General features: G+C 43.8%; 3 protein-coding genes across 5 annotated transcripts in view; 1 reads left to right on the top strand and 2 right to left on the bottom strand.

Annotated features, from left to right (window-relative positions):
* Window positions 1-11,910, bottom strand: part of LOC135398968 (potassium voltage-gated channel protein Shab-like) — a 90,392-nt gene extending 78,482 nt beyond the window's left edge. Inside the window, exon 1 of one of the 2 annotated variants that reach the window (XM_064630560.1) lies at window positions 11,768-11,910. The gene's annotated coding sequence lies outside the window, so the exon portion shown is untranslated. Of the gene's footprint in view, window positions 1-9,572; window positions 9,849-11,767 lie in introns of those variants that run through there. The other variant, XM_064630561.1, reaches the window with a different exon arrangement.
* Window positions 11,911-12,592: 682 nt separating this feature from the next.
* On the bottom strand, window positions 12,593-14,478 carry LOC135397596 (vacuolar protein sorting-associated protein 28 homolog). Its single transcript, XM_064629200.1, has 8 exons — window positions 14,338-14,478; window positions 13,843-13,903; window positions 13,693-13,782; window positions 13,522-13,627; window positions 13,366-13,467; window positions 13,143-13,196; window positions 12,981-13,072; window positions 12,593-12,872 (listed from the first exon to the last, which is right to left on the bottom strand). Exons 1-8 carry the CDS (start codon window positions 14,378-14,380, stop codon window positions 12,749-12,751), a joined length of 672 nt encoding a protein of 223 aa, XP_064485270.1. The 5' UTR covers window positions 14,381-14,478; the 3' UTR covers window positions 12,593-12,748.
* Window positions 14,479-14,651: 173 nt separating this feature from the next.
* LOC135398966 (dystrobrevin beta-like) lies at window positions 14,652-27,024 on the top strand. Of its 2 annotated transcripts, none has more exons than XM_064630559.1 (16): window positions 14,652-14,792; window positions 15,642-15,729; window positions 15,798-15,878; window positions 16,022-16,235; window positions 16,330-16,415; window positions 16,528-16,679; window positions 16,754-16,862; window positions 16,957-17,123; window positions 17,191-17,318; window positions 17,999-18,094; window positions 18,155-18,340; window positions 18,980-19,184; window positions 20,320-20,611; window positions 20,672-20,728; window positions 21,927-22,189; window positions 24,515-27,024. In XM_064630559.1, exons 2-16 carry the CDS (start codon window positions 15,648-15,650, stop codon window positions 24,650-24,652), a joined length of 2,256 nt encoding a protein of 751 aa, XP_064486629.1. In that variant the 5' UTR covers window positions 14,652-14,792; window positions 15,642-15,647; the 3' UTR covers window positions 24,653-27,024. The 2 variants fall into 2 exon arrangements, with proteins under 2 accessions (XP_064486629.1, XP_064486628.1); XM_064630558.1 differs by lacking the exon at window positions 24,515-27,024 and adding an exon at window positions 22,490-24,109.
* Window positions 27,025-27,438: the final 414 nt, after the last annotated feature.

Below are 27,438 nucleotides of genomic sequence, written 5' to 3'. Positions count from 1 at the left end.
GTTCAGAAAATCCCAGAGTGCTTAGCGTCGCTTTGAACTGTGGGAGTTTACTGATACGAAAGAAACGGGTGGCCTCCAAACTGTTTCGATTTCTCCCCTACCGGTCCATTGTCCACGACGTGTCAAGGTCAGCGAGAGCGAAATGTGAAGGATTATTCTTCGTTATCGCGCTCAGCAAGCGCCCAGGATGCAATGCGTGCGAAAAGAGCACTGGGATTTTCTGAACTCGACTACAGTCAAACTCCTTTATAGCGAACACCTTTTTAACGAAAATACCACTACAGCAAATTTTTTTGCGGTCCCGCTGGAGCCCTATAGGTCCAATAATGGACATCCTTTTTAACGAAAATACCTTTACTGCGAATTTTTTTTGCTGTCCCCTGAGTTTCGTTGTAAAGGAGTTTGACTGTATTGCGTGATTGGCATATCGCGTTTTGAACACCATCCGATCGCTTAGACCGCGGTTCCACACTAACGTTTTGTTCGTCCGTGCTTTTCAGTGAGCCAAAAGCGACCCATTGGAACCTACGTGGGGGTTCGACTGCCCTTGGGTTCTATTTTTGAGGCAAACGGACGACAAAAACGTTAGTGTGAAACGGGCCTTATTAGCGAGTTTTAGTAAATCGGAATGTGTTCCCGATACAGTGAACCCTCGTTATTATGACCATGGTCGTTCCCGAAAATTTTGGTCACAATGAGGAATTGTCATATTAACGGGGGGGGGGGGGAATTTGCAGAGGTTTCACTGCATTGTTCCCCAAGAGTATGGTCGTAAAGCGTGTATGTCAGATTATCGGGGGTCATATTAACGAGGGTTCACTGTATACGGTTCCGAAAACATGACAAGCCGAAGCGGGTGACGTCACAATGCTGAGCTTGGATTTGATAGCCTCCTTTATCGCACCGTTTTTGTAGAATTCTTCCGACGCACTAAAACTCCCTATTCACTTGATTCAGCTAAGATCACTGACAGCAGACGGACTAGCAACCCACATGTCATGGTTGAAATTATCCGTAGCAAAATCTGAATCTCAATTCGACCTGAGGACCTTAGTGACACTTGTCACGGTTAGGTGTCCACTAGCAAGTGCACACACTTCAGCAATCATTGCATTCGCCGCCACCTCAAGCCTCCCCACCGGTTTATCGGAAGCGAATTTCTGACAAAGCTTCTTCAGAGCGTTCCGTGTCCTCAATAACGTGGCCGGCAATACGGAGTTACTATTAGATAGTTGTAGCATAAAGCCAACGGAGAAATAAGCGGGAAGCCCTCTCGGTTTATTTAACCGTAGAAAGCTTCTATGATGAGATGACCGTCACGTTTCCAAGCAACAGGGTCACACGATGGCAGTGACACTGCGGCGGAAATCGTCACGGCAATTTTCCACTCAAGCTGTGACTGGAATAAAACGGTGATCCGGAAGGGCAATACATTAGTGAACGTTCCAAGCGAGCCTCTTCGAGCGGAGAAGCTATCTATCTATCCCGGGGATTGCAATTCAGCTGGCGTGGCCATATGAGCGAACGGAAGAGAGAGATACCATCGGGGTACTCGCTTTGCCACTTCCCGGCATTCTTGTACTTCAATGCGCTAAAGAATTTGATTACAAACCCAAGCAGCACAACATATTGGCCCATTATTGGCCCAATATTGGCAATACTGGCCCAATCTTGGTTCAATATTGGCCCGACATTGCCAATATTGGTCCAATATTGGGCCAAGATGTTGTGCTGCTTGGGTTGTGACGCCGTCACCTTATTTACACTCGCAATATCACAATGTGGTTTTGGTCCTTGAACAAGCAGCATAACATGTTAGTCCAATATTGACAACGTCTGCCCAATATAGGGCAAACATGTTGTGCTGCTCGGGTGTCAATTCGTGCTTGTGATACCTCTCGTAGTGCGCACTCATAGAGCAACACATAATATTCCACATATTTCGCGAAATATTCCTGTTCAATAGGCTCGGCATAGCAATGCACACTGCAACCGGTGGAGAACCAGAATGCAAGAGCTTCCATGTCAACGTTTCGAGATAAGAGTCCTTAGTATATGTGTGTAATATCTGTACAAAGGGTACATTGATATGCCGTGGGAGCCCCTTGAAAGTGACGATGCGAAATTACGTTTAGTTGTACCCCTGTCTATTTCAAGTATATATTCTTATATGGCTATTGTACTTTTAGTGTGTCGCAAGTGTTCAAAAGTGTTCCTCGTATTACATATAGTTTACGCAACTTCTACATGCGTTAGCAGCAAGATCCGGTATAGTCTTTCCATAGGTCGGTACACTGTTGCAAACCCAGTGAGGTGAAGTGCTTCAGTCGTGAAGGGCGGTGTCCGTCCGAAATCGATAGAGGCTCCCGTCTGGCAGCCGAGTGTCCGTCCCGCGCAGGGGCGTCCTCCTCTCTCAGAGAGAGAGAGAGAGAGGTCCCTCACTAAAAAGGAATCCAACCACGGAATCGATCTCACGCGCCTTTTTTGCGGGCTGCGAAATACCTTTCCTACTCATAATGCCCCTCCACGCGAAAATGGCACCCAAATTAAAAACGCCGCGTGCGCTGGCCTTGCCAAGGAACAAAGGCGCCCCCAACCGGCGGTTGACAAGTAAATGAGTTTCCGTAAGAAACAGTATTTTCTTCTTTTCTTTTTTTTTTTTTTTTTTTTTTTGACATGTAACTGGAGTAAGATTATGATTTGATTTGCTCGATAAACGTGAGCATAAATTGGAGTCCTGGAACGGGTAGCGAGCTACTGGTTAAACAACCAATTGTAGCTCATGGGTTCCCAGTATAACGAAAAACTGATAACGGGTTATCCTGTCAGCTGTTTCGCGGGATAACCATCGTATGGTTCTATTCATTACGTTTCTATTATGTACTATGTTCTGCATTACTACAAGAAGAAAATACATAGCAAGTTGGTCAACAATGCTCATACTGTACTGATTGTTTTCGTTATTAATCGATACATATTTGGACGATGGTATGGCATTCTACTGCCTTGACAGTTGATTAAGTGAATGAACGCTTTGCTGTCAATATTCGCACAATTATATTGAATTATCCAATGACTGGTTTTTACGAGGTCGCCGTGGAAACCCATCTTAGCTCGTTTCGCAAGTACCGTCGGCTCGAATATTGTGCGGCAAGCTATTGTTTTTAATTGCTCGGCGTATGGTAAGAGCATTAGAACCATTTTGTGATGCAGTATCGAAGCTACACAAAGAAACCAAGCAGAAACAACACGACCGCGTGTCCAGCTGTCTTGTCTTGTCTTTCTGCTTGCCCTGCACACCCGTGAGCTTGGAACATTTTCATGCTGCCACGGCTTTACCAGTGCTATAACGCAACGCTGAGCAAAGAAATAAGAGGAAAGCAAGCTGGTTTAACTTACAGCTAACATTTCCTTTGAGGACAAGACACGACGTTGAGTTCGTCCCTTCGTGTCTCTTGTCTTGTCTTCCTGTCTCCTCCTCATATTCAAGGAAATGTTCCAGTCTACAACTATAACCTAACCTCGCTATGTGCCGTTCCTGTGCACCGCTCTCACGACGAGCGTACCGATATACGGACCTCATGCTTGCCCGCGAAAATGATTGTGGCTTAAATACGACTGACACGTCATGCAAGGTACACCAAGGTAGAAATTTAGGTAGCAGTAAAAAGTAGAAAAAGTAGAAGTAGAAGTAGAAGAAAAAGTAGAAGTAAAAAGTAGAAAAGTAGAAAGTTAGGTAGCGGCAAAAAAAGGTAGCATTTCCACTGTTGTGTGTTTCTACCGCTGTGTCTTCGTCCTCTCTTTGGCTGCAATATTTTACTCATGACGTCATGCAAAATAGATTTAGAATATAGAAGATATCAGATCAACGACGACACGTAAGTCTAAAATAATATATAAAAAAAGACTCGATTTTTTTCACAAGACCCACGAACGAGACAATTTATGCGCGCGAGGCTTATTTTCGGAAAAAGAAAGCTCCCTTGGCTTGGCATATCCTCAAACTGGAGCTTAAAAAGACGGGGTAAGACCCGGCATCGGTTGCACCGCGAGTACGTAAAGTTATTCAAATTATTGGAAGATTGTCTACCCACTTTTGTAGGCGTACCTCGAGATGCTATGGTAGATGATGATGATGATGATGGTATGGGAGATGAGATGGCAACCCAGGGTTTTATGTGAACTGCATCGTGTCGATATTCCAATAGCAAGTCACACTCGAGTCAAGCTCAATAGCTTTCATTTTTTCTTCCTCGCTTTCAGTTAAACATGTGGTGTGGTAACTCCTGCTATTCGTTTCCTGGACAAGGTGTGGGTCTATGGTGTGAATAAAAACGAATTTGAATTTCTGGAAGTGTTCCTCAGTGTTCCGCGTACCAGAAGCGCTCCGAACATCAACGGAACCTGTTATCAGACAAGCGGGTTTCGGTGGGTCGTCAGGTGTTCACGATAACGATTCCGAAGGCATGATATGCCAATCGCCTTATTCCTTCGAGGTTGATGACATCACGATGCGGTTCTTTGATTTGATCGATTCTTTTATCGTATATATCGTTTTCGTAGAGTACTTCCGGTCGTCCACGGACGGACGCTTCCATTACCTAAAACAAAAATTATCGTACCGGAGATCAGTCGAATTAACCGTATCGAATTAACAGTATCGAATTAACCGTTCCTTTTATGAACACGTAACGCTGTATGTCACCGACTTCCCATTGGATAATCCCACTTAAAGGGCCAGCTTGGATAACCCCCCCCCCCCCCCCCCAGTAAATTCGGAATATAAGGGGGCAAACGCCCTTTCTCCTCGCAGCATATGACATAATAACAAATCCGAATGCAACAGACAGAAACATATCGCGGAACTCCCGATTCGAAACATTGCCCATAGCATAATAAAGCAATTTGTAGGGGCACGGAAAGCACGGAGACCCTATGTTTCCTCTTTCCGGCAAATACGAAGCATTGCTCGCAACGGCGTCTGAATGTCAAGTACGAGGTCGTTCAGCGAAGGCGGTCACGTTTTTTGAATTTTGTCAAGCCTGTACTTCGCACCAGCCAGTTTAACGTCGTCTATAGTGTATGTTCCTAACGACGGGAGAAGAAACTTAAAGGGACACTCCCGACGCAAAGCAAGGCTGTACAAACACCGTCACATACTTACGCGTGATGCTCAGAGTCACACTGCAAAATATTTCGATTAAATTCGCAACCAATTATTTATAAACCAATTTTATACACAGCGCTTTCGCTGCCGTGGTTCACTGTGCGTAACTTCCGGTTTCCGTCCTGCCAAGCAATGAAGTCACACATATTCGAGATAAAACTTGATTACGTTTTATCAGATCTCGAAACAGTCCTCAAGTACCTTTATTTCTTGTGGCATCCTCTAGGATGCACTAGCTCATGCTTACGTCACAGTGAAACATGAGCACGTGATTCAGTTTGTCTCGTTTATCTCAAACTACGGCGCTCTTCGGGGTGAAAGTTTAACATCTAGCATCTATACATACATACATACATACAGTCGACTATCCAAGATAGCTCCAGATCGTCCATTTAATACCCCTATCACACGGGCATTTCGATCCTTCTCGAATCCGATCTGCATCGAACTTCCCGAGCACGCTCGAGTTTTGACGCTACTACACGGCCACTTTCAATGCGCATTGAATGGTTGACTTGTGCAAATGAATAAACGGGACTCATTAATTTCGCGTTTCCTATATAACAGCGATATTAGTGGTAATTTACCGTATACCGATGTAAGCATCATTTGTAGCTTCGTGCGCATGTCCGTCTTAAGTTATGACAGTTCACCGGGGTCGAGGATGCAAATGGCGGCCGTCGAGCCGTCTTGAAATTCTCAATCCTGTTATGGAAACTGTCTTGAGTCAAGCAGGATCAAAGTTCGATCCTGCTTGGAAGCGGCCGTGTAGCACCATCCGATCTTCATTGGGTTCAAGCAGGTTCGGTCGAGCAGGATCGAAAATGCCCGTGTGACAGGGGTATAAGATCAGTTTTGCTAGAATGAAACAAGCAAACTATCTCCGGTCATATACATGTAACTAGGGTTTCCGGTAGTTACGGAAAAGCACCGATAAACGTACGCCGGTAAAGTTTTTTTCATGTTCGGTGGAAACGGATTTTGCACCGATAGCCACCGTAAATTACCTTCTCAGGCTGCTTGATTTTGCACAAAAAAGAAGGAAATCACTCAAGCAACTGATGAACTCCCACTTCCCTCAAAGGGAAGAAAGCGGAGAAAATGCGGAACCTTATGTTGGGGGAGACTCTGCAGTACTGTATGCTAGGTTGACCTTTTTCTGTCAGAAACCTCAAGCATTCTTGCTGAAGTCATGAAACTGATTGAGTCAGAGCGTAGAATAGTAACTGGTGTTTTTTACGTGCTTGGACTGCGGTGGAAGCGAAACTGCAGACGTGGTGTGAAGCAACACCGTGTTCGGATTTTGGAACAAGAACAACAACCCTTCTAGAGGGTTATAGTCTCACAAACGTTACACATTTTGATCGCATCGTAAAAATAGAAGACTGGGTTTATCCAACACCAAACTTTGCAGACTCGTAGCCATTTGTCTGAAGTTTTGTTGGAATTTTTTGTGGGCATTATGGTCCTGTAGAAGAAAAATTAAAAATCGAGCAAAATTTCACTCTATGCATTTTCTATGGCCTATCTCACTCAAAAGCCGACATTTTCTGCTGTGTGCGCTTCATTTTTATTTCACCACACACAGGTGGCAGCAGCATACGGAACAAGACTGGAACATGAGGATTGGTGCATAACGTCAGAATTGGCCCGTCAGATCGTTGTAGGCAGCGCTACCTGTGTGAAGTGATGTGAACGTGGAGCAGACACAAGAAAAAATGGCGGTGTTTGTGTTGGGATAGGCCATTGAAAATGCAGGGGCGAGATTTTGCTTTATTTTTAATTTTCTTTCTACATGACTATAGCGCTTACAAAAAATTCGAATGAAACTTCAGATAAATGGCTATCAGTCTGCAAAGTTTGGGATGGCCCAAACCTAGTCTTCCATTTTTATGGTGCGATTGAAATGTGTAACGTTTGCTAGAATAACCCTTCTAGAGACGATGACGGAGTTACATCGGGGGCAGTGCGTGTCAGCATTCAGTAGATTTCACGAGACTGTGCGCACAAAGTGGATCTCTACGAGGGAAAGGAACCTGCCTCACACATTGGACATTTCAGATTACTCCTTCTGGTACAAAGTTAGGGTTATTGATTGCCCCAACAAGTCCGAAGTAGCGCTGAGCCTCGCGCTTTCAAGTGTGTCGTGTCATCCAGTGACCTACCACAACTCCAGCACGAGTTGGCTGAATATCTTTTGGTGACTGTGACCCCAACAAGTGACTTTTCTATCGCCGGCTTCTGGGCGGCGCACAAGGAACATTGGCCGCAGCGTTGGACTTGCATGCACTTCCGGTATCAAGGGCCGCATCTCACACCTAACCTAACCTAACCTAACCTAACCTAACCTAACCTAACATTTTTGCAGCGAAAAGGGCGGTGTGCGATGTCTGCCGAGTCTCTTAACATGCACCTGGCCATCTATTACAATAAATTCATGCCATAGCCGTTATAACTCTTGTAAAATCTGAAAATAAAGTGCTTTGTTACTGTTCGTGTAGCTAGCGCCAGTGTCGTTTCAAGCCGTTTGATGTTTATTGTATTGATGTTTGATGTATTGATGTTTAAAATATTTTCATCGAAAGCCACCGCTTCGTGGTGAGCGGAATAACCACCGTCTTGTTTTTTTTTTTTTTTTCACCGTTTCTCTAAAAAAATAAGCACCGAAAACCGGAAACCCTAAATATAAAGTATATAACATATAATTATAATATAACATATAATTAGAAGACCCTAGTGGTTGTTTTTGGGGTACCTTAACAAAAATAAAGTTATTATAATTATTATCACGCAAACTTTAGATAAGCCGTGCTTTAATCGCAACTGACTGTTGTGAAGCTAAAGTGTTGTGTTTCATTCTATAAGTATTCCCTTTAGCCTCGACCACTACGCTAAATAAAGCCCCCAACGGCGCGTTACGCAAGAATGTAATATAACACAGACCTCACGATTGCCCGTCACAAATATCATATCAAGTAGCAGCTGGTTAGCTAAATAATTCGCTGCTCGACAATGATACCGTCGAAAATACCGGCCTTCCTAGAAAACGGGATTGTTAAACACTTTCCACGTGCTTATACATATATCAGACTACAGCAGTGATGGTGCCTGTTTCCTAAAAATGCAAACATAGAGAAGGGAAGGGTAATTAATGCGCAATGTGTAATTAAATGTGGAAATGCAAACATCTAATTTCGAAACCACAATTCGCAAACCGATCAAACAATGAAGAATTCGCCATCACGATTACTTCTAAACAGCACCCTCAATTCCAATCACTATGGCGACCGTGGCGCACGCAAACCGTCCTATCCACCGTGTGACGGAAAAAAGTATAAATGAATATATATATGACATCTCTGGCACTTCTAGTGACGTTTCCGGGACAGGGGTAAGTCGCTCGGAGAAAGAGAGTAGTTCACTTCACGCTACTCTTTTTCTTTTTTTCCTTTTTTTATATACTGCACGTTCTTGAAGCCACGTGCGCACGCGCGCGATAACATCTCACCCTGCGCGAGTCGCCGCGAGATTTTCAACTTTTGTTTCTATGGGGCGGGAGCGAGATGAAAATTTATACATTCTTTACGAGCAGGGCGTCCAAATTTCGTTGTGGCGAAACTATAAGGTTCATCGCATTCCCTCTCCAGTGCATTCGCTGTTCATAAGGCTTGACTTTTTTTTTTCTTTCTTTTTTAGCAAGACGGACATTTTAAGCCCAGGAGTGAAGAACAGAATATGAAGATAAAACGTTACATGTATTATTGTGACTTTAGTTCTAGCGATAGAATTGGATAACGTGATGCATCGGAAAGCTACGTAAGATCCGACTATAGCATGCAAAACGTGACGCCCTGCTGCTGCTGTAAGGTGACCTGCAGTTTCGAAAGACAGGTTTAGAGGATAGGATGCTAGCGCTGTAGAATAAGATATGTCAACAAAGTAAATACCTTTTTTTTTTTTTTTTTGTAAAGGAAATTATCGCGAGGCTGTGTGATGGTGCATACTGCGGGAGTCATTGGGCGTAATTGAATCGACGAATTGCATATTGATGAACATAAAAAATCCTTTAAATAACGTCGACGTTACAGGCGCATGCTGTCAACACATCCGCGGTACCTTTCCTCTTCATTTGCAGATATCGAGCGCATCGTTTTCCGAGATACTACATATTCGTCTCTCTGCTGTGCAGCACAACTGTCAACCTTAAAACGAAGCAGCAAGCCCCGTCTCCCGATAGCGAAATCTCATTTCAACTGGTCGGGTCTCTTCAAAAACAAAACCATTGATCCTCAAGCAAAGCTCTCTCGTCGATACAGGGAGCACCTGCTAAGTACCCGATGAAGAACTCGCACACAGTGTAGCGACGGTCAAAATCCCGTTTGCAAACCATGGGTCTTCAACTTACCGAGGACGATACTCCGAAAGCGGTTCTAGAACCGCGAACAACATGAAGCTACCAGCACAGCCCGAAGAACCGCGCAAGGCCTAACTGACACCAATCCGTGTGCCTGTCGATGCTGCGTGCAATTATCCGTATCTCCATGGCTCGTCGTGATGAAGACGGCCCCGAAAACAGCGCTGAATGCAGCCACAACGTTCCGTAGAAAAAATTGCTCGGGTTCCGTCGAAATTGCAACTCTTCGGAGGCACCCACACAGCTCTCGGCTCCAGGCGTTCACCCTCTCCGTCGGGAGGTGGCTGGGAGAGGAGGAAACGGAGATGGGTGGATGTGACGACACGTAGGGGCGCTGCGGAAAGCCAGCTCATTGGCGGCGCGTGCGCGCCACGCGATCAGAGGACCCGCCATCTATGTCCGGTGTGAAGCTGCTCGCGGAGGGCGATTCGATTTTGGTTCGGTTATCGACTGGTGTTTTCGGATGTAAGACCTGATACTGGGGTGGTGATAGGGTATCGGAAACATCGGTGAAGAGTCGCGATTATCAAATGTGTATTTGCGAAAGCAACTGGGTAACCTACGCCGGCGGAACTCTTTGCGTCGATCAAAGCCGAAACTTGCTACAGCGTATCCATTTTACTGTTGACGTTGTGTCGGTGGCAAATAGAGACACAGTGTTTGCATGCTGGTAACACACGAATCAAAACATATTCAAGATGCGGCACTGTAAAGCGTGCTCTGTCCGTGCAGCTGTAGTGCAAGGAGGAGAAGCCGAAGCTGCAGTAGACGCGTTCACGTAGCTGACCTTACGCTCGCTTCGCAAGTTATTGAAGAAACAGCGACATTGCTTTGTGGGAGGGCAGCGTTGTTTGACGATGCACAATGCCTTGCAAAATACCGTTTAAAAACAGCCACGTACACAAGCATAACACAGCGAAAGACGGAATTAATAGCAGCTTTGTCACCCCTTTTCCCGTTGCCTTCAACGTTGCATCGAGTGACTCGAGCAACACCTGTTTTAGAGGCAAGAACGCATATATGAAATCGTGCGACGTAATCAATCATTCCGCATTCGCATATGTCACTTGTTTTGAAACGTTCGCTAGCAATGTCTACGTTGTTCCAGCCTCGGAACATCAGTTCTCTCATATGTCTACGTAGTTCGTAGTTTTGTTTGCCTGGCGGATTCGTCTACGCGTCCCAACAAACATTTTGAAAAGTCAGTGAAGGTCAGTTGTGAAAAATCTACAAAGAAAAAAAAAGTTGTCGTAAGGGGCACTTAGTATGTACCTACCTTTTGCATTAGGTAAAAACTTTTTTCGTTCTAAAATCATAGTCATCTTTGTCACGTAGTATTTTGTAATTGATGGCGTAAGTACAGTCCAGACACAGCCACTAATATGCCGAATTTGTGAATCGTACGTTGTGTGCGGTATTTTCGAGGCATAGGGATACGTAGACTGCTGGAATAGTGCCACACTTTGCATATTTCTTCCTGCTCTCTCTCTCTCATTGGTTCATCCACTAAAGCTTGGAGCGCTGGAATGACCAATACTATTTGGTCAATACTAATACCAATACAAAGTGAACGAGTTTCGCAGAGTGACAAAGACGAAATGCGAATAAAACGAAAAACAATCGCGAGCAAAGAGACATTCGTTGTGAGAAGAGACCGATTGGTATTGCAATAGGGGCCTCGGAACGCCGTTTCCGGGACCAGTCACGCAGTCAGAATTAAATTCCGACCAACCACGCTTTGGACATGAAGCTCGAGAGAAGTATACGGTCTTATTACACGCATAAATCATCGTACAGGGAAGGTTTACGAAGAGAAAATAGAGATAAAAATTACGCTGCACGGCAGGCCGTCCCGAGAACGTAGCAATCAAAGCCAAGTTCACCTTCAGTCAGCTACCTGCCGAATGCGGAGAGCACAGTGCAGTAAATGTCTTCTGCTATTATAAGAAATTTTCCACTGGTTCCGAAATGCAACTAGTAGTTATTTCTGAGATAGTGAAAGAGAGTGAATATCTCTGGAGCGATCGAGGCATCAATGACACAATGTAAATGTTTCCCCGTTCATTCGAGCAACCTATGCTATCCACAACTGAACTTTTGACATGCAGAATTTTGGAGAATGTATGGCTGAGGCATTCCAGGCAGACCCATTATAGTGATGTAGAAAGAGAAAAGATGTTGCTTACTTCATGTACCGCCGTCGTAGCACACAACGTAGCCGACACTCATGTTCATTAATTAAATCTTAAAACTTAGACACGCACACACATCACCTGCAAAGACGTACGAGCGCGCGCTGCTTCGAAAAGGCTTCCATTTTTCTCGCAGACGATGGCTGATCACTACGACGATGCGGCTTGCCGACCAATGAATAGACGGCCTCTTCAGTATTAGTTTTGCAACAACACGCAGCGAAACAGTTATGGTAGTCTACACTATACAGGATTGAAAAACGAAAATAAAATGATTCGTCTGCTTCGTGTGTGTGTGTGTGTTAGCGCCGCGAAGCAACTGTGCCCATGAGCGGCGGACAGACGGGGACAGATGGAAAGTGGGGGACAGGGGGTTAGTATGCGTCCTGGGCCGACTTCAGGGGGAACTGGGCCGACATTCCTCGGGAAAGTCTGCCAGAAAACCCTGGGAAAACCTCAGACAGCACAGACGGTGACCGGATTCGAATCTGTCGAACGTGTCACCTCCCAGTCTCAGCATGGAAGGGGATCATCCTAACTACTGTGCCACACGAGCTGGCGTTTTCTGCTTGAGATGAGTAACCCCAGCAACCGTGGCATGTGGCGTGTCACGTACTTTTGCTTGTTTTCTGCTTCAAAAACGACAACTTTCTCACAGTACTAAAACTGTACCAAGAATAGCTGCACATCAAAAAAATGATCCAGAAGAAGTCATTGTCATGCGATCGGTAACAGGCATTACTGTAACCCCTACAACAGACACATAAGCCACTGTCACCTCCAAACTACGAGCAATATGAAAAATACAAACAAACAAAATGTTAATGTCTGAGGTCAAACTTCAATTCGGGAACAACCACACAAACAGGCTTTTTTTTTCTTTTTTCGTTGCACTGAAGCACAATTTTTTTAATATAAGACCTCCTCCGTGTATTTATATTTGTATACAAGACAGTGCTTTCAAGAAAACCTAGGCTACGTGGAATTGTGCAGGATCCTGTTAAAGGCATTGTAAGAAGACTCCAGATCGAAGATAAGTTGCCGCACTTGGCTTTCGTTGAGCTCATCAGAAGCTGCCATAGATGACATTGTTTGCAACCTACACAGAAATCCCAAGTTAGATAAACATTCTGGTACAAAGTTTTTTAATTAAAAATAAAAACATTCTAATAAGATAAACAGTGAAAAGTTAAATCAGAACACAAACCATTCATCCACTTTAGCCTTGCCTTCAAAGTCAGCAGGAATCAGACTAAGTCGGTTCATCGTTTCACACAATTCTCGAAGTTCAGGATGAAGCTGCAAGACGGGAAAAAAATGTGCGTAACAAAGGTACAGATAACAGGGATCACTTTCTCTGCCAACCTACCTCATCCATTGACTTAATTTCCAGTCGAAGTTTGTCGATGATCGTGATGAAGAGCTTGAAAAAAAAAATTAGACCAAAACTCAGACACCAATTTAACAAAAACTGTGCTGGGGACAGTTTTCGGCATATTAGCAGAGAAAAAAAAATGTTAAAAAATTTACGTTTAGAAACTCAAGATAGATCGTAAACTTCGTGAGACACATAGTACTCTTAACATACTCACAGAAACAATATCCGCGATGCACTTGCTCGTATTTCCTTTGTCATCTTTGATCGTGATTGGTCTATCCTCTTTGATTCGTTCCATAGCCGCAGGGCAATCCAGCTATGAAGAAGGGTATGAATCAATCCCGGATCATGGCCTTATTTGCAAACTTACCCTAAATTTTTTCATAAATGATTCGACCGACGGAAATTCCTCACTCTGCACTTGCTTGAACGCTGACTTGTACTGCACAAGAAGCTTTGAACATGCTGCGGTATACCTGCGAAGGGCAGTTAGTAGCTATCAGTAAAACAGGCTGTGATGCTGTGTGGTGAACAGACTCACTCCTTTGCTGTTACGCAGTCCTTAATGTAGGCTTTTTCCAAGCACTGCAGTGTGTTGATGACAGCGTACAGGTCTGCCATGTTATCATACCTATAAAGATTTACATATAATTGTGTGTTACCGATCGTGACCGAGTTTTTTTGTAATTACTTTTCTCTTTCTCTTGAAGTTCTGTAAAGGCGGACTTCCTCGTAGAGCTCCGGCCTGTTGTCTGAAAGTGAAGTAAGGAGTGTTATAGAAAATGTCTGGTAGCTCCAATGGAATTTACAGTAGGACACAGGCATTGTCTGCTGAGACATTGCCGTTGAAGAAAATTCGCAGTAATTCCAAAATGGACAGCAAAAAGGAAATACAGACAATCCACCTTCCTGCTGGTCATTTCCTATAATTTGTAAATATGCTGTTATAAACAGACTAGTTCGGAGTCTGTGTTGTCTTGTCGTGTCTCTTTTTAGCTACTCGTTCTCCCAGTTCATGTGTACAACCCGATAAGCGAAGGCCAGGAATTAAGCACCTGTATTCGATTATCTGTTCATTACAGATGATTGCAATGCTGGAGCCAATGTCAACAGCTACTGCGACTTGCCCCCCTCCCTACCCTACCAATACCCTACTTAACATAATGCTGTGAAATATCTTACTCACCCTGAGGGTTTGTGTGCGGCACAAGACCAGCAAACGTAGCCATAATCGGTTTACAAACAGTCTAGAACAAGATCATTGAGAAATGACTCACGAAGTACACCACAACACAAATGTCGCCTGCATTAGATTTCATAACAGAACCAAAAACAATCACAAACCTTCAAAAGAATTCCAATGCCGCTTGATAAAATAAGTGTCAAAATAAAATATAGAAAATATATTACACATCGTTAAAACCCAATTATAGAGTTAAAAATCAGTGAAGTAGTAAATATTTGTGACGTCAACAGTAAAGCGCAGTTCCGGTTCCGGCATGCAGGTACAACGCCAAGATGGCGACATGCCGATGTTTTGTAGTTGCTGTAGCCGTATGACACCTGTTTTGGGTGATATTTTTAATACCATCGTTAGATTCACATTTTTAAATAGGTGCCTTCAGCTTTGACGTGACCTGTGTGAGTATTGAAACACGTCTAACCTTTTCCCGCTTCAGTGCAGCAGTGAGACAATGTCCTGAGTTGTGGTCATCATCATTTAGTGTGCGGTTTTATTACCAAACTCACGTCTTTGTTCACTACTTATGCAACAGAAAGGAAGCGCTGCTATACGAAAACGCCTCATTGTATATAACGTATGCTTCTTTATTTTTTCACCGTACATAGGGCCTTAACTTAGTCATTTAGAGTCAACAGGGGCAAGGTAAACAAAAATGTGGGCGCGACGTGCGACGTATCACGACTCAAGCCAAGGTAGCTTTTGAGTGCCTACAGGTGGCTGACGAAGTGAGGGTGGTAACCGTACAGCTTGATCGTGCTTCAGAATTTCTCGCGCACCTACTTCTACTGAAGGACAAAGAACTCTTGATCTCGTTTCGCGCCAAACACTTCGAAATCGAAGGCTAGCGACTGTGCTTGCGTCGTCCACCCGTCATACATAAACACAAAACGGTGGTCTATGTGTAAGGATAAAGCCGTAGATGCTTAACAGACGAACGTCTATGCCCTCCTTCTCCTTACCTGCGTACGTTATCTTAGCAAATCAAGCTAGCCCTGCCTCAGCTACCTTAGCTCCAATTTACGCAGCCGCCAGCAATGTTTCCGTGTTTCCGTGACCTGCACAAAAAAAGGGTATGTCATTACAAATGTTACAAATTAATTCCGATTACAAATGCCACCATGTTACCATTACAAATACCACATCATCCTTAACAACTCTTCCAATTCACTATGATCATCATTGGCCACATTCTTAAAATCCTAAAGAATTCGTAATCAGTGCCAACATCAGCAACACGTCCATTTCAGGCCACGATGGAAGTCTCACAGTACAGAGATGACTCGGTTTCTCAAGATGACGATGCTTCGGACCTTAAGCTGCTAGTAGCTGAAATGAGTATGTCTTTCATCACTTCGGTAGTGTATCAGCACACTTTTGACATACTTTTGCAAACCACTTTTCAGAAAATCAAAATTTCGATGTCATCCGCTTTGCATCGTACCGAACTGCTTGCAAGCTGAGGTTCGTTCAGAAGCGTGTCCACTGTAAGTAGTCTAGTACCTGACCTTGCATATAGTAGGTTCCTCTAATGCTGCTCTATTGAGATACACGTCAAAAGCTAGATCACAAAAGATACACGTCAAGAGCTAAATCACGAATATCTAAATGCTTTTGCTTTAAATCACAGTACACCTGGTGGACATCTGGAACATGATCGAGGCATTTCGAGAAAATGGGTTGAACGTCCTCGAACCTCGTGCCGAGGTGTCGTTGGCACGTGCTAGAGGCCTGGTGGCATCTGTGTATTACCAGCTCAACAAACGTCTTCCACATAGCCAGCAAGTTGATGTCTCCCAGTGCATTTCTCTTCTTATAAACTGGCTGCTAGCGACCTACGAGCCGTTAGTCTTTTTTTCCATTCCCAGTCTTTGTCTTTCCATTTTATATGCTCGGTTCAGCTGCATTATGCCGACAAAACGTTATGTTACCTTACAGGGAGGATAACTCCGGGTTCCGGGTTTTGTCATTGAAGATATCGTTGTCAATTATGTGTGCAGGGAAGCTGGTCGATAAGCTTCGATGTAGGTACCAACTAACAAAAGCTGCCGTACTTTGTGCTCATCCCGCTGGGATTTCAGCAAGGGTTCCAGCATGCTTCCATTGTCGTCTGAAAGTAACTCTTAATTCTTTCAGATATTTTCTCCCTCCTCGCGGACAACAATGGGCAGCTGATAATGCAGCGGTTTGCAGATTTCCTGCGAGAAGCTCAAGCGTTGCCTTTCTCGGTGTTCGAGTCTCCCACGTTTCATTATTCAGATATGCTTCCAGGAACCATTTTTGATCCTGTAAGAATTACCCTAGTCATCTAGCGTTGTGAAACAGCTTTGATACTGATGTACATCGCACATTCTTCTACCAGCACGCAAAAATCACTGTCAACGACTTCCTTGATGTACTTGCCGGCAACCACGGGCCGGACTGCCTCGTCTGGGTACCTCTTCTGCATAGGCTGGCCAATGTCGAAAATGGTAACAAAAAAAAAATAAAAATCTTCGGAGTGGCAACTTGTAACGGCCTTTCATTGCAAGAATAGCGCGTGTTAATTTCTTTGCTCTGTCCTAGTGCTGCATCCTGTTCAGTGCGACGGATGCAATCGTGAATCTTTCCTGGGCTTCCGATACAAGTGCCAGCGTTGTTATAACTACCAGTTGTGCCAGGATTGCTTTTGGAGAGGGCGTGTCTCGGGTTCGCACACTAACCAGCATGAAGTTAAGGAGTACACAGCCTACGTGAGTCACAGCCTACGATTGGTAGTTCTTGCAATGATTTATCGTGAACTGTTGACGCTTTAAACAGAAATCTCCAAGTAAGCAGCTCGGCCACTCCTTGCGCAAATCCTTTCGCTGCGTTCCCGACAAGCCAGCTGGTCACCTGCCCAGGTTTCCAGATGAGCCTGAGAGAACGTTGGACCTTTCCCACATAGTGTGAGTGAAAAATAATCGTAATAAATAATAATAACTAGGGCCCAGAAATTTAGGCACTAAAAACGTTGGAAATAGACAGGCAATCAAGCCCTCAGAAACAGCGAAATAGGCAATAAAATACAAAAATAGGCACGTTACTCTTTGCTGGTGCTTCAGAACGCTCCATCCAGAAAAAAAAAAAGGCTACAGTACCTTACAAGCTTTGACTTCTTGTACACGAATGCTCAGGTGGCCCAGAAACACGCGATATTGAACAATTGAACACTATTTTTAGTTCTCCGCCCACGAAGGTCTCGAAAGGCCAAATCTTTTCATCAAATATACACGAACCCCTTTCTAGCAAACCAAGGTAAAAAAAAAAAAAGATAAGAAAGGACAAAAGGCGCAAACACGCAGAAACGGAAAGCAAAATGCAACACATAGCCTGAGACAGAAAGTGGCACTTGCACCTCTAAAACGGGCTGTTACGGTACCTAATAACGTTCACAAAGGCTACAGTTCAATAGAGTCGACAAACAGGCAGGCAACCCCGAAAACGTCACATTTAGGCGTTTATAGGCAAATGCCTAAAATTCCGGGCCCTAATACTAATGTACTATGCACGTACCATTAGGTACAGGTGAATCCTGTGCAGAGATTTGTTTCCATCACCACAATTTATGCACAATTTATTGTTTCAGTCCTCCTTCCCCGATGCCAAGTCACAATGGTTTTCCCGACCTGAGCTTCGGCCAGCCATTTGACTCTTCTTCCGTCGACGGCCGATCGTTACGGAGGTGAACGCAGGTTCTCGAGAAGAGTGGTTCTCTAAACTCGAGGTCATAATTATCTTTCAGCCCTGTGCGCTACACTTCAAGCCTCGAGTCAAGGCACGACGAGGAACATAGATTGATAGCACGATACGCTGCACGTCTGGCACACACCCACGGGTTGCCTGTCCGGCAGAGCACTTCGGAGCTGAGTCTTTCTGCCGACACTTCGAGGCAGCGTGAACTCATTGCTCAGCTGGAAGCAAAAAATAGGTACCGTAAAAGTGGTTATAATTCCACGATCTTAATAATTCGTGTGGGAGCGCGTTTCGGGAATATTTTGCGGGACCATAATCTCGCGAGTTCGTGTGGAAGCGGAAATCGCGGGATCGGGGAGATCGGGGGTTCGTATGACGCTGCTGACAGTAAACAACGAGAATTAGCTGGCCTGTACATACCAGATTCTATACATGCCGGCCGGCCGGCTTATAGAGGTCTACCATGAACTGCAATCCCGTAACAATGACCTACATGCTGGTTTTGTGAAAGCAGGTATTTGCAATGTCAAGTGATACACTATGCGAATGTGGCATTTCAATTATAGAAATGTTTGAGTTTTCAAAGTGTGCGAATAAAGGTCGTCAAGTAAGTCAATGTGTCTTTGTCGCGAATTTGTCTCACATCGTTGCGAATTCCAGTGCCGATACTTTTTCATTCCCGCTGCCTATATTTCGGCGGAACCTTAATTTCGCAGAAAAAGCTCGATCGCGAAATCCGCGAAAATTAAGTCATCTCAAAAATTTCTACTTTTACGGTATTTAAATGTTGACGTGCCCCCGACTTGGCCTGTTGCTAGATTGCTCCAAATTTGTACAGCTCTACAGAATCACACATAGCATATGTCTGCTGCAGAGAGATCATGCGTGGAATCATGCGTCTGAGGCAGAACCAAGAGCAAGAAGATGCCGCCTTGAGGGCAGCTCAGAATCCAGCGCTGCTTTCCGAGTTAAGAGCACTGCGGCAGAGAAAACAGGAGCTGGAAGGACACCTGTCATCTTTACAGGATAGCCGCCGAGATCTCATGCTTCAGTTGGAGGCTCTCATGAAGATGCTCAAGGTACAATAAAGGAGCACTTCTTCCTGCCGTATCTTCCCTCCACCCTTTGGGATCCCTAGAACCTTGCATACTTTGAGGGATCATCTCTTTGATTCCTAAAGTGAACTCCACCACAGCACCTTCACTTGCTGTTGCCTCCATTTGGCGGCATGCGGGACCACCTTCTAGCAGACTTTGAGTGTCCTAAGTGAGTTTTAAACAGTGGGCAGCAGTGGCAACATTGTTGTAAAGTTTGCAGGATATATTGCTACGTTAAGAGAAGGCAGTCAGACTGTACAACAGAGACAGTTGCTTGACTCCAGCAATAATAAGAGAGGGCCCCTTGAAGTGCATTAGTAGAGCCTGAAGTTTTCGGGAAATATTTTTTTCCCAATTCCCAGGGGGGTAAAAATCGGGGAAATCAACATGTGCTCTAAATTCATGCGAATTCGGGTGGAAAAACTCCCAGTATGCTAAATTCATGGAGAAATCTGGCTCTATTACTCATACGAACTGTACTGGTTTGGTACAAACGGTGATGTAACTGCATTTACTGCCAAACAAGTAAGTTAGTGCATTTCTACGGATGTCCCAGTGAGGGCAATTTGCCGGGTAAAAATCGGGTTTCACCCTAAAAAGGGAACCTTCAATTCGGGGTGCAAATTCGGGGAAGAAACGGGTTTCACCCTAAAAAGGGAACCTTCAATTTGGGGCGCAAATTCGGGGAAGAAACGGGTTAAACCCTAAAAAGGGAACCTTCAACTCGGGGTGCAAATTCGAGGAAGAAACGGGTTAAATCCTAAAAAGGGAACCTTCAATTCGGGGTGCAAATTCGGGGAAGAAACAGGTTCAATCCTAAAAAGGGAACCTTCAATTCGGGGAAGAAACGGGTGAAACCCTAAAAAAGGGAACCTTCAATTGGGCGTGCAAATTCGGGGAAGAAACTGGTCAAAACCCTAAAACTTCAGGCTCTATGCATTAGGAATCCCTGATGGGGAAGCAAGGAATGCGTTATATAAGATTAGCCGCATCACGCAACGGTAATGCAGATGTAGACAACAGCGAGATCACCAAGACGAGCAGCACGATTAGCAACTCTCTAACATCGTAAACGTTTGTGGACAATCTGCAGGAATAAATCATTGTTGTTGCGCAGAACCACCAGGCGTCTCCGAGATCAACGCCGACAACTTCTCCGCACTCTGTCGCGTCGAAATCTCCATCCACCACGCACACGAGTGGCGGTCCAACCACACGCAGTGCACCGGCCACACCAGGGGGCACCGGAGCGGCTACGGGCCCCTCGGACAGCCTCACGGGGGTGGGTGACGACGTACGTCTGGCCTTTGGCAGGGCGCGGGGTGCAAAGAACTTGCGGGACGATCTTTTAGTGGCAGCGGATTCTGTGACCAACGCCATGTCCTCGTTGGTGCGAGAACTGAACTCGGGTAAGGAAACTCGGCCGCGGTGTTTCGTAAGCTTGGTTATTTAGGGCTTCTTTCTTCCAGAAGACTCGGAAGGCGATGACGCAGTAGGGGACAGCAAAGCGTTAAGCGGTAGCAGAGGTTAGTGCTTGATATTCTGATATATTTTAATGACGCTACGTAATCAGTAGAGCCTGAAGTTTTAGGGTTTTACCCGATTCTTCCCCGAATTTGTACCCCGAATTGAAGGTTGCCTCTTTAGGGTGAAATCCGATTTTTACCCGGCAAATTGCCCTCACCGGGATGTCTGTAGGAACGCACTAACTTACTTGTTTGGCAGAAAAAATGCAGTTCCATCACCGTTTGTACCAAACCGGTACAGTTAGTTTGAATAACTGAGCCCGATTTCTCCCCAAATTTAGCGTACTTGAAGTTTTTTCACCCGAATTTGCGTGAATTTAGTGTGCATGTTTATTTACCCGATTTTTATCCCCCCCGAATGTAGGAAAAAATATTTCCCGAAAACTTCAGGCTCTAATAATCAGTAGTCAGCAGGAGCAAATAGCTCTTCAAATAATCTTCAATTGTACAACACATTGTACAGCAATGTTTTCTGCACAGCAAATTGTACGGCCAGAAACTTGACGACAAATTGTACGCAATATAAGTCCCGAGAGCGTTGGTGAAGATGGGTTTGCAGCATGTTAAACATGTGAGCTAATGTACTCTGTCCACATAAAATGTACGTAGTTAGATTTTCATTCACACTTGCTTTTTGAAAAGGTACAACACCAACAACTTTTTTAGATGATGAATGGATACAGAATGCATGATACGTACATCCTCTCTCAAGCCTTTGTCTTTGAGATGGTTGTAGTGTTCACAACAGAACCGTAGAACTGCACCATTCCAACCTGTCCTTTATTTCCTAACTATACTTCCTCCTCTTCTTCCTCCACCACTAGTACATTGCTCCTCTTTATTTCTGTCATTTAAACGTGTCCGTACTCCTATTAAAGATACTTAGTTTCTTCTTCGGAGTACTGGTAACATGAATTATGCCATTGCTCAACTTAACTGTATTGCTGTAGAGGTCCGGTATCGGCTGCAGACATTTCTTTGGTGCCCTTCTCGTCCTATAAATGTCGCACTCTTTGGGGCTAAAGTTATATACAATGTTTCCCTGGCACTAGTATAATTGCAAAGTACTGCGCATGCAGAAATTTTGAGGAGCTTGTTACTTCGTACGTGTTACTTATTATATTGACATTATTTACATTGCTTTTAAAAAAAAAAAAAACATAGTTTTTGCAAATACTACATGTTTCGCAAACTCCAGCTGACTGCGAAACAGAAGATGGCGACAGCATAGGGGGCGGTAACACGCTGTGGCGCGAGGACCTCCGACGGGAAACTGACTTCTTGGCCGAGATACAGGCCAGAGACATGGCCAATCGACGCAAAATTGGGGGACTGTCAACGAGCAAAGTGGACGAAGCGTCTCCGCCCCCTCCTCCCCCTCGGACTGCTGAGAATGGAGATGACGCAAAGGCAAAGAGGGAAGATGACGAGGACAGTGAGCTGTATGACAATGATCCGCAGGTAGGTCTTCTCTAGCTTGAATTTCATTTGAGGGGGGGGGGGGGGGCACTTATGCTCTACGCTCCGGAGGTTTGTGGATTGCTTCAACAGGATGTACAGTACAGGGTGAAGCTCCTGGATGTGTGTATGCAGTATTTTTGTATACGTGACAGTGATACATAGCACCTCTGGGGTGGTCACAGTATTTAACGCAAAGTGTGATACAACGATGCTCCCAAACTTCAGTCGTAATTTTTAGTATGCGATTGTCCGAGTTGTCCTGAAATGTGACAAAGGAAGCAGACGTTACATCGTTTTCAGAAGAAGCTAAAGAGGTCGGGGATGAGGTTATTTTGCCTCGAGGTTACCGTCCGGAAGGTTCCCAGAGCAGGAAAGGAAAAATCCGTAAGACAAACACTAGTGTGTGTGCATAGAGTGTACAGATCATTAACTGTCACTAACCAGTAGTGCACATTATATAACGGTACAGATCAGTTGCGATAGTATGTGTGAAAAAGCTGTACCTTTTAGATAATTCTTCATCCTTACTATCAGTTCTCTCCATTGAAAGAAAAACGTATCACTCGAGAAATAAAGACTTTGGGTATTACTATGTTACACTTTTCTGAAGCTGATCTGCACTGTGGTTATCCTCTTATACTACTTAGTATCAGTGTGGTAGATAGAGCATTCCTTGCACTCAGTGAAGTGTGTATGGCGATATATGCATGAGTAGTCGCACTGTTTTCAGTAGTGCACACATCCCCCCCCCCCAACCCTGAACCTCGTTAGCCAATCCTGATTTGGTCTTCTTTATACCTGGCCCTTATTACACAGTAGCCAACTAGCATGGACTTCTGCACTGCACTTTTTTCAAGAAAGTGATATGTATTGTACTCTGTACAGTATTTGAAAGCTTGTTACATATGTTTCTCTGAAATGTTGCACCACATTCTTAGTTCTTTTTCTGTATCTTTATGGTTTTTATCTTTTATGGTTTCGGCCTTTAACTTTGTAAGTTTGAGCAAGTCCATGCACTCTAGTCACACTAAGAGTATTAGCTTCAGCACTCGTTAGTAATCACCCGGTCTGTTCCAGCATGCAGCTCTTTTCTGTGTTGAATGTACTTCTCTACATTGACCATTTTTTATGTTTCTTCTCACCACAGCATGGCAAAAGCACTGTGCGGAAAACAGCGAGCATATCCTAGTCAGATTCCTTCTTGGCTGCACCTACATTTGCCCGCTTGTGTTTTAGCTTCAAGGACAATCTTTTTGTCCAATAGCATGCTCCCCTTGGATCTCCGCTTTGGGAGACTAACGGAGCATTATGTTTATACACAAAGCATAGAATAGTATGCCATTTCCTAGAGACAAGTGGCAGCTTTCGTTGCAGCATTTTTTTTTTATAGCAGCAGCTTCTACACGTTGCTTTAACATGTCATGTTGGTTCACCGTTCTAGTTAAAACATCTTCCGAAGACACACTTGTTGCTGCTGGTTATGGAAACATATCATAGGAGAGGCATAATCATTCCAGCATTTACACTGTTCCATGGCGTGCCTTTCAAGAAGACCAACATTCGTAGGATTGTTGAAAGCGATACGTACTTCTAAGCCCTGTCTAGTCAGGAGGACGTCACCAACCACTTTTAGATTTCCTCTATCAGACGTTCATTTATTTTTACATGATAAAGTTTTATCGTAGATTTAGGGTACTAATCATCCCCTCTTTAGGACCTAAGGGGTACTAATCATGCTGCATTTAAACATATTCAAAATGGACATCAATATATTCTACTTTTTGTGCTTGTGCAGTGTACGACAGAATAGTTCTCTTTACGTTATGTTTGTGACCAGATGTGGTTATGTTCATGCCTTTCGTTGCAATAGTTTCTGTGAACACAAGCTTGATGAAATCAAATAAAAGTGTTCTTCTATCACTATTTGTGTTTTCTTAGTTTATATAGTTAGCCGTGGTTTTTGATTGGATAAAAGTAGCGGCTTGAACCCTTGAATTTCATTTGCGTAGAAACTTTGTCTGTCCCAAATCCCACATAACAACAACAACATAATTAAAACAACAAACAGTAAGCCGTTGAGTGCGTGAACATGTGTTAACGGTGTAGAAATGACAGAATACTACCTAATGCACCATTAAGTCGCTTGCTTTTTGAAAAAAGAAAAAAAAGTACTGGTGTTGTATCACAGGATGGAGTCTCTATTTCAGAATGTTGCAAGCATCAAGCTCATATTGCATGTCATCACCGTCTTGCAAGCAGAATGCATTCTCTCTGCAGATTTTTACTAACCCTTTCCACTAACTTATTTCTAACCACTCAAACAAGGATCTTGATGCGTCTCCTACGTATCAACGCCATGCATCGCTTGCAACAGATGATGAGAGTTACGTCAGAACAGATGATGAAGAGGAGGGCGCAAATACGGACTGGGAAGACAACTTAAAGCGATGGGTCAACCGCTAAATGGACGTACGTGCGTACGTGACTTAGCTAGGCGGTACAACCGCCGTGTAATGTAAATAGTGATGTGTGTCACTAGCCGCAAGAGCTAGTAAGGTATGACCCCCAAAACGACGCTCCAGTTTTCTGATGAACTACTATGTATAAATAGGAAGTGACTTTTTCGGGTTAAACCCGATTTCTCCCCGAATTCCAGTCACCATGAAATCCTCAGGTGACGCTTCCACTGAAGACGAACAAAGGTTACATCATGTAACACATGCAAGAATGGGTCACTTACGTTCCCAGCAATACACCCATGTGTGTCAACATTCTCTATGTCTTCGGGGATTACCGCTGGAAGGTCACAATCCCGCAAAAAAAAAAAAAAAGAGAGATTAGGGAAGGACTTAATAGACAAGAGGAGAAACAAAGACACCCGATAACATCCGAAGGCACAATTATCGCCCGATTTCTTCCCGAATTACAGATTTAAAAATAGCACCCGATTTTTACCCCCTGAATCTGAGAGAGGCATTTAACCCGAAAACGTCACTCCCTATCTATAAATACCTGCAGCTGTGTTCACTGTATGTATGATGCTGCATTTCAATGCATATAACCAATGCCTAAAGTGCTATCTGACTGGATCTGTTTTCGGTATTTAAAAACATGAAGTATTTCAGTTTTTTTCCAGTTTCGGTCACTTGGAAACTGTGAGTTACGTCGCACCAAAGCAGCTAAACTCTCTTAGTATTAATATGTAAAGTATTGTATTACTGAACTATGCTGCGCAATGTAATGTCTGTAGCTCCCTTACAAGCACACTCAATTCTGCACTAAGATTTGTTTAGTAACTTTGAGGATGTGAAGGCATGTTAACAGTGCTCACATGCTCGCAACTTGGTACCTGTGGACCCGCCTCTGTGCTCTGTCTGTCATGTGACTGTTCCCGTGTGGACTTCAACAAACTTGTATGAACTATGCAGGTGTCTGCATTTAAGAAATGTGATCGCTCATTGCTAAACGTGTACAAAAGCTGGAAAACAGCTCTGCAAAGAGAGAACAATTTTGAGGCACGAGCGCCAAGCAAGACATATATGTATTTGGTTAGCCGCAACTGACATTGGCTGCAATATATGTTGTTTCTAAATTTGGCTTATCAGTTATTAGAAGTCTAATCTGCGTCAATTTGCAATTTAATGATGCAGTTATCTTAGAGCAGTCGCCTGAAATTGAAATTTCGTTTAGAGCTTTGTTGTACAATATATTTTGAGGCAGGACAAAGTGTAAAATAATGCTTGTGACCATATATAGGCTCCAAAAAGTACAATGCTATGATTCATGTTGTACATTGCTACAGCTCTGGCAAAGAACCAAGAACCCGTCATGGCAATGTTGTACGATAAATTTTGTGGAAAGTGTTTGAGGTAGACACAATATTTAACTCTCGAAGTTCAAACTAGTTAGTGGAATAACAAGATATTTTAAGATCTGCTAAGGTAAAGAATATGCCATTCCAAGAACACTTTCATTCTTTCTGCCTGTGGCTTGCTCAGATTCTGCTGGCTGATCCAGATTAGATGCAGAGTGTAATGACACTAAAGAAAACTTCCTGGTGATTAATTATCACATCTAGCAAAATGCTATATTGCTGTTTGCTAGCACTTCTTATATGCATATCTACTATAGCTAGAAGGTATTGTACATTGTTTATGTATGACCATGGAAAAAAGAAAGTAGCACTATACTTCTTTTTGTAGAACTACAAATTATCCCTTTTATGATCCTGGTTTGCATGATGTTCATGAGATTTGTTTCTTTCAAAGCAAGTGTGATCTCATCAGATATCTTATCGTGCACATGTTTGCACACTGGACAACAACACACTTGACTTGTGTCACCAATTCTGACCAATACTGTGTCCTGGTAAATAATACTTTACTGATTCCTATCAAAGAGACCATGTGATTGGTGTTCTATTTATTACCTATTACTAAAATTATATTTCCTCTTCCCTATTTCTGTGTTTGACTGTGATAAGGGTAACAAAGACAACTATTGAAACAGAATAGTTATTCTCTATCAGTATTGCCTGTCATCCCTTTGAAGTGTCCATAAACATAAAGAGTGTATGTCACTGCACAACTTCTGCATAACAGCAGTACTTGTAGATACCTATATTAAAGTATGACCGCATGACCATGTGTACACTGCGCACGTGTCACATGTATATGCCACGTCGGATGTGTGTCGTGTCTCATGTTAACTTGTGCAAGCACTGGGCTTCGGAAACTTGTATACAAATTATACATACATGTAAACGTTTTGAGAACCATTTATAGTGTAAGCATTTGTTATTGGTGCAGCATAATAAATTTCACTTCTCTTGTTCACTCGAAGTTTTTGCTTTCTGGCCACTCCACATGACCCAAAAAACATCTTGTTAAACACTCGATTAATGTCTGCCAAAAATGTTCTCACCCTCAAGTCAGAAAGAATGGCAGCATCAGGACAACTATACCATGTTAGAGGAGCAAGGAAGTGACATTCCGGCTTGGAGTTTTGACAGGCGGTGTACTGGGAGCAACCTCGCAAAATATTTCTTCGCTCAGCGACCCATATTTTCACGGTGCGATTCGACCTACAAGGGTGCTATAAATATGCAACATCGTACAGGTGTCTCAAATCTGGGAAGGGACAGGTCACTGTGACGGCAGAGTGGTTTCTCATTCGCTGTAGGAAATTTCTCTGTTACGGAGAGGAATATGACGTTGGCTGCACTGAACTGTGCAGTGCCGTGAGCAGTC

The sequence above is a fragment of the Ornithodoros turicata genome, chromosome 6 (assembly GCF_037126465.1).
Source record: "Ornithodoros turicata isolate Travis chromosome 6, ASM3712646v1, whole genome shotgun sequence".
Classification (NCBI taxonomy): Eukaryota; Metazoa; Arthropoda; class Arachnida; order Ixodida; family Argasidae; genus Ornithodoros; species Ornithodoros turicata.
Note: the sequence above shows the minus strand (reverse complement) of the source record. Positions and strands in the feature narration are given on the sequence as shown.

What these genes read in the sequence shown, in the direction of transcription:
- LOC135397596 (XM_064629200.1), bottom strand. Translation starts at nt 14,380, where the DNA reads ATGGCTACGTTTGCTGGTCTTGTGCCGCACACAAACCCTCAGG. An exon ending in GCCGCACACAAACCCTCAGG is followed by an intron (nt 13,904 to 14,337) that starts GTGAGTAAGATA and finishes CTTCACTTTCAG; the next exon opens with ACAACAGGCCGGAGCTCTAC. An exon ending in GACTGCGTAACAGCAAAGGA is followed by an intron (nt 13,628 to 13,692) that starts GTGAGTCTGTTC and finishes TGCCCTTCGCAG; the next exon opens with GTATACCGCAGCATGTTCAA.
- LOC135398966 (XM_064630558.1), top strand. Translation starts at nt 15,648, where the DNA reads ATGGAAGTCTCACAGTACAGAGATGACTCGGTTTCTCAAGATGACGAT. An exon ending in CAGGAACCATTTTTGATCCT is followed by an intron (nt 16,680 to 16,753) that starts GTAAGAATTACC and finishes TTCTTCTACCAG; the next exon opens with CACGCAAAAATCACTGTCAA. An exon ending in AGCGTTAAGCGGTAGCAGAG is followed by an intron (nt 20,729 to 21,926) that starts GTTAGTGCTTGA and finishes CGCAAACTCCAG; the next exon opens with CTGACTGCGAAACAGAAGAT.